The sequence below is a fragment of the Cynoglossus semilaevis genome, chromosome 9 (genome assembly GCF_000523025.1).
Source record: "Cynoglossus semilaevis isolate Cse_v1.0 chromosome 9, Cse_v1.0, whole genome shotgun sequence".
Taxonomy (NCBI): Eukaryota; Metazoa; Chordata; class Actinopteri; order Pleuronectiformes; family Cynoglossidae; genus Cynoglossus; species Cynoglossus semilaevis.
In genome coordinates this window covers 1,802,907-1,808,097 of record NC_024315.1, presented here as the reverse complement: position 1 = coordinate 1,808,097, position 5,191 = coordinate 1,802,907, and the positions used below count along the sequence as shown (strand labels likewise).

At 38.5% G+C, this 5,191-nt stretch overlaps 1 protein-coding gene across 1 annotated transcript; it reads right to left on the bottom strand.

Annotated features, from left to right (window-relative positions):
- Nucleotides 1-13: 13 nt before the first annotated feature.
- LOC103383316 (perforin-1-like) lies at nt 14-4,220 on the bottom strand. Its single transcript, XM_025058444.1, has 8 exons — nt 3,828-4,220; nt 3,205-3,490; nt 2,752-2,831; nt 2,455-2,500; nt 1,850-1,986; nt 1,339-1,474; nt 614-694; nt 14-526 (listed from the first exon to the last, which is right to left on the bottom strand). Exons 2-8 carry the CDS (start codon nt 3,469-3,471, stop codon nt 14-16), a joined length of 1,260 nt encoding a protein of 419 aa, XP_024914212.1. The 5' UTR covers nt 3,472-3,490; nt 3,828-4,220.
- Between the last annotated feature and the right edge of the window lie 971 nt (nt 4,221-5,191).

Genomic DNA, 5,191 nt, shown 5'->3' with positions numbered 1-5,191 from the left:
AACTACTTTGTGTCTATTTATTTGCTACGTACGCCTCTGTCTTCCCGACAGGATCTCCTTTCAGACCCCAAGCACGGACGATGGTCACCCTTAGATTTCCTCTGCGGGTCTCGATGGGACAGCAGTTGTAATCAAGGTTAGGACGACCGCTACATCTTGGATTACTGGTCCCAGAACTGACGCCATGTTCTTTGAGATAATCATGTGTGGCCAAATACAGTCCAATCATAGTTGACCACGATAGTGCCAGCTCGTACAGTGGTCTCAGAGAATAGTGAATAACGTCAGGGTGATCTTTGAGGCTGCGCAGCCATGTTTCATAGCCAGAGGCGTCAATACCAGAGAGTGAAAATTCGCCGAGCCAACCATTTCCTCCTGTTACCTCTGTGACGTGCTGGTGGAGCCCAGCGCTGTATGATGCAGCAGTGTCCATGTTCTCCAAGATCTTGGAGCAGGTATGTGTTTCTGATGAACCTTGAATTATCTTCAGGCTTAATTTGATTCCCAGAGACAAGCAGTCATGTGCCTTTGCAAAGGTGAGAAGTGGACAGTGGTTGATATTAGCTAAAAGTCAGTAGGTAAAATGTAAATACAACATTTGTGACCTGTTTACCTGATAAGTTGACAAGCCATTCAATTTGGACAAACATGTACGGATAGCTGACAGCCTTCTGTATCGTCCTCCAAGCCAAACCTACAGAGATTTAACATCAACTTTTAGTCCTCATCACTAAATACAAAAAAAAAATGCAGATTGCAATAATGATTCTACTGCAACACAAAGGATATAAGTCACATGCTTTAGCTGCTGAAAACCAGAGAGCTGCCACACCCACTCAACAACAACCAGACATTTGTTTGTTTCATTTAATTTTAACTGGCAAATATGACTAGTTTTTCTGATAGTGTCCAATGATGTCGTAAATATAAGTTAACACTACAGTCCTGATGGCTAATAGTAGGGATGTCCGATAATATCGGACCTGGGTTTTTTAAGATGTGTGACCTAAAAATAGTTTTGGTGATAAACGGCTGTATATTGAAGTGAAAGTCACTAGATGGCAGCATTGCAGCTCATTCAATTATAATCTATTTAATACTCAGAAGCAGAATGATGGTGCCAGCAACCCATACACTGGTTTGTACAGATAAATAAATAATATCAGTTGGTTGGTATCGGATTCAGAAATTATGCGTTTGGACAGTATCGGCAAAAAGTTAATATTGGACATCCGTACTTAACAGTATAGTTAGTAAGTTGGTTATTTTATTTTAATTTAAAGTCATTGCAGCATCATTCTACTAGAGAATGATTGTGTGTGTGTGTGTGTTTGTCACCTTGTTGATGTAATGTGTGCCGTATGTCTCTATAATTCTCCTGTAATCAGCCTTTGTTGAAGCGGAGTATGGTGGCAGTTGGTCCAAATCCCCCCTGAACTCAGAGCTCAGGGTTGGTCTGTTTGACACTCGGTATCTGAGAAAAAAAACAACAACAATCGCAATCACAGTCAGACTCAAAACATAATTTTAACATTTTATTATTATTATTATTATAAACATTATGTTTATTCCAAGAACAATTAGGACACTAGGATTGTAATCTACAAAAAAATGTATATTTACTTCATGATTGAGTCCAGATCAAGAACTTGTTACTTTATGGTTTTAGTTAGTGACAGGGATCATTACGGCTCAGTGAAGGGAGTTTTAGCTTCTGCAACAAACATTGGATCATTGGTTCTTAAACTAAAGGATTTATAGGAAAAATAATTTCTACTTGTAACTTCTGCTACTTTCTTGCTGTTTGAAAAAAGTAAATGAAACCACAATAGAAAGGCCGTCAGCTTACGAGTAGTGGGTGCAGTACATGTAGTGAAGGCTGAAAATGTGCTGGTCTTCTCTGCTCCTGGTTGAAGCGAAGCTGTAGGCATCGGAACCTGTTCCACCAACGTTTAAGGAACCAAGTTTATCCTTGTTCAGTCCGACCTAAATGGGAAATAAGATGTTAATAGTAAAACATTAACCAGCAAAACTATTCATTTAACTCCAACTGATTAATCTGTGTCAGGGTCGTCATGGTTTGAAGCATAGTAGGGTTACACCCTCAAAAGTCCACTACAAAACTACGTAGAGAGACAACCATCACATCCACATTTCTGTGTTTTTGTACTTTTGAGGTAATGTGAGTATTTGGAGAAAACCCAAACTCTTAAGGAATCAGATTAGTCAACGGTTGACTGTTTAAAACAGTAACCACCCACTCCCCATGTGGTACACAAACCATGTGACATTTATTTATAGACACACTTCTAACCATGAAGACTCCATGGCAAAGCATAATTAGCAATAAATGAATCACTTACATATTTTATTAGGGATGTCAGATAATATCATCAGCCGATCTTACCGGACATCCCTATATTTTACTAAACTTGTAATAAAGAGTTAACATACCTTCCAGTCACGGCTGTCTAGATTGGGGTATCTTTCAATTAGTGTGCTGTAAAAAACAAGTCATTAAATAAAATAAACATGTGTCAAACTGTGTACTTCCAATTAAGGTGAAAATCAATGCCAGTGACAAATATTGGATTCGATATAATTATTATATAGACTTACAGGTACATTACATTTAGCAGATGTTTTTATCCAACGCGAGTTACAATGTATATGATTAACAGCAGTGTGAAAATATATACAAAATTAAAATGCTAATATTGATTTAAGCGCTTGTAATTATGTGTTATTTACCTGGTAGAGGTGTGGTAGGTCCCGTAGAGAGACGCAGTGCACCGACTGAAGGATCTCCAGTCATGCACAGAGAGTGGCACCTGGTAACAGCAGTCAATGTAGTAAAGTTGGTTAGTCATTGGATATCACAAAGAAGAAACAAATGGAGTCGTAACACTTTTTAATCAATACAATTTTATTTCCTTAATCCATAATGTTGATTGTGGGAAGGTCATTGGTTCCAATATCATTGTGACATTGGAACCAATAGCTGTGAATGGATGAGTGTGGGAATTTGACAACACATTAAAGGAGAGTGAGGCAGAAACAGGTAATTAAACTTCATTCATAGCTGCTCCTGCAGAGGAGTACAGTTGCCAGGTACATTTACATCTGCCATCAAAGACTTGAACCTAAACACAAACATCAGCTAAATGCTAAATGGGCTAATTGTATTCATCAGACTGAAATTACTTTTTGCAGCGCGTTGCCTTGAAGAGGGTTGTGGTAAAGTGTACAGGTGCCACTCGGGTTGAGGTGGGTCCTCATATCAATCACGTAGGCTCCTTGTCGGCGCAGAGTGACTATGTTAAAGCCCTCTCCTGCCAGGTTGTAACCTGGTACAAAGGGAGCAGACTGGCACTGGCTCGCGGTCCCAGTAAGGGTGAGGACTGAGGATTGGAGGGACAGAAATAGAAGAAGACTCAGGTAGAGCGAGGCTTGTTTAGAAAGGCCCAGCATGGCTGCGGTCAAGAAGACACTGAAAAGATACAGACAAAAACAAAGACAAAGAAATGAATGTCAGGGTGCATGTGGTTAATAACAGATAATTCTACATGATTATAACATGTACCTTGTTGTCAATGACTCCTGACAAAAAATAACAGCAGACAGGATTTACCAAAGCAGGAGTTTTTCTGCTGGTTATGCGACATATCATAATGCATTTAATGCATGTAGATATTAAGGCTTTTGAAGTTTCTTTTCCAGAACCTGAAGACGCCTTTAGAGCTTCTTAGGTCATATAATTGAATTGAGTATAACAAATCAAATTAATATACAGGATTATGATAGAAAATGTTTTTTTAAATAATTACCTTTGCTCTGGCCCCAACAGACACCTTCATTCAGCTCTGCATAAGCTGAGGGATGAGCGGGTTCTTCTGAGTCAGTACTTTTATACGTTGTATTACGTCATGCATAAAGAAACAATTATAGCTTGGATTTTTTTTTTACATACTAGACAAAGCATGTATGAACTAGACAACAGGAAAATCTTGTTCTGAGAGGAGATAGTTATAAAAAAAGATATATATGAAAGTGAACTACATGTCACTGTGACACACAACCAAATGTAACCCATCACCAAAGTGAACAGTGGGCAGCTTTAAGCAGCTTTAAGCAGCGGGTGATGACGATGCCATGCTCAGAGCACCTCAGTGGTAACTGGGCAACTGGTGGACTCGAACCTTCAAGACCCAAGTCCGCTTCCTTAACCACAAAGCCACCACTGCCCCATAAAATGTTTTTTTTTTTTTTTTTAGAAGTGCTTTTATAAAACCTTTAAATTGCCTGATTTTTAGTTTTGTCTGTTTGATTAAACAGGCCAAAAGGGTGAACACCACATTTTTTTGATGTTTTATTCTAGGAATGTGAGGGTGTTTTTTTGTTTTGTTTGTGTTTTAGGTGTTTAGGCTTTTGTACTTTTGGGTGTGACCTCATTTAAGGACAGATAAATTGGATGTTCTTTTCCTAAGGTTAGCTCGGGTAAGAACTCGAAGTTCCGGTAAGAAAAAGTTTTAATTTTAAAGACTTCCTTCTTGTAAGTCAACCCATTGTCTTTTTGGTCATGTGATTTCTTGGAAATTAGTCTGGGTGTGTGTTTTAGTCAGGGATATTCATATACCAGCTCAGTAGCAACAAATAAATAGCTTCTTAAGCTATTATTAGAATGTTATGTTATGTTATGACAAAAACAGATTGACACTCCTTTGTTCATAATCAATGACTTACTGTATTTTTTGTCAGACTTCCTGCAAACCTGACCTGAACTAAGTTTACCTTTCGTTTTCTACCATTTATTCATGAAATAGCCTCGACGAATGACAAATGAAAACTTAACAAACAACCAGCAGGAAACTTCAAGAGATTTTATTAACACATTACGATAAACTTCACAACAAAAACTAACTGAGTTTCTTTTCAAAGAAAGATACAGTTTTAAAAAGTTAGAACTTAATAAGATCACAAATAGCAATGGCCCTGTTCAAGTGTCACAGGGTACACACGGTGGTACAGTGGTCCCTCTCTCTATCACGGCTCTTCTTTCGTTCCTTGTCCACACTCGCTCTCAGCCGTCTTCACTCTCTCCTCACCCTTCACTTCTCTCTCTCTGCACCTCTCAGCCACGCCTCCCCAGGTGCTATATGGTTCTTTTTCATTTTTTTTTACTTTTACTTTT

Excerpts from the sequence above, each read along its gene's own strand:
- LOC103383316 (XM_025058444.1), bottom strand. The coding sequence starts at position 3,471 with ATGCTGGGCCTTTCTAAACAAGCCTCGCTCTACCTGAGTCTTCTTCTA. Across the intron at positions 1,987-2,454 it reads TAGACAGCCGTGACTGGAAG|GTCGGACTGAACAAGGATAA; the intron begins GTATGTTAACTC and ends TTTCCCATTTAG. Across the intron at positions 527-613 it reads ATGGCTTGTCAACTTATCAG|GCACATGACTGCTTGTCTCT; the intron begins GTAAACAGGTCA and ends ACCTTTGCAAAG.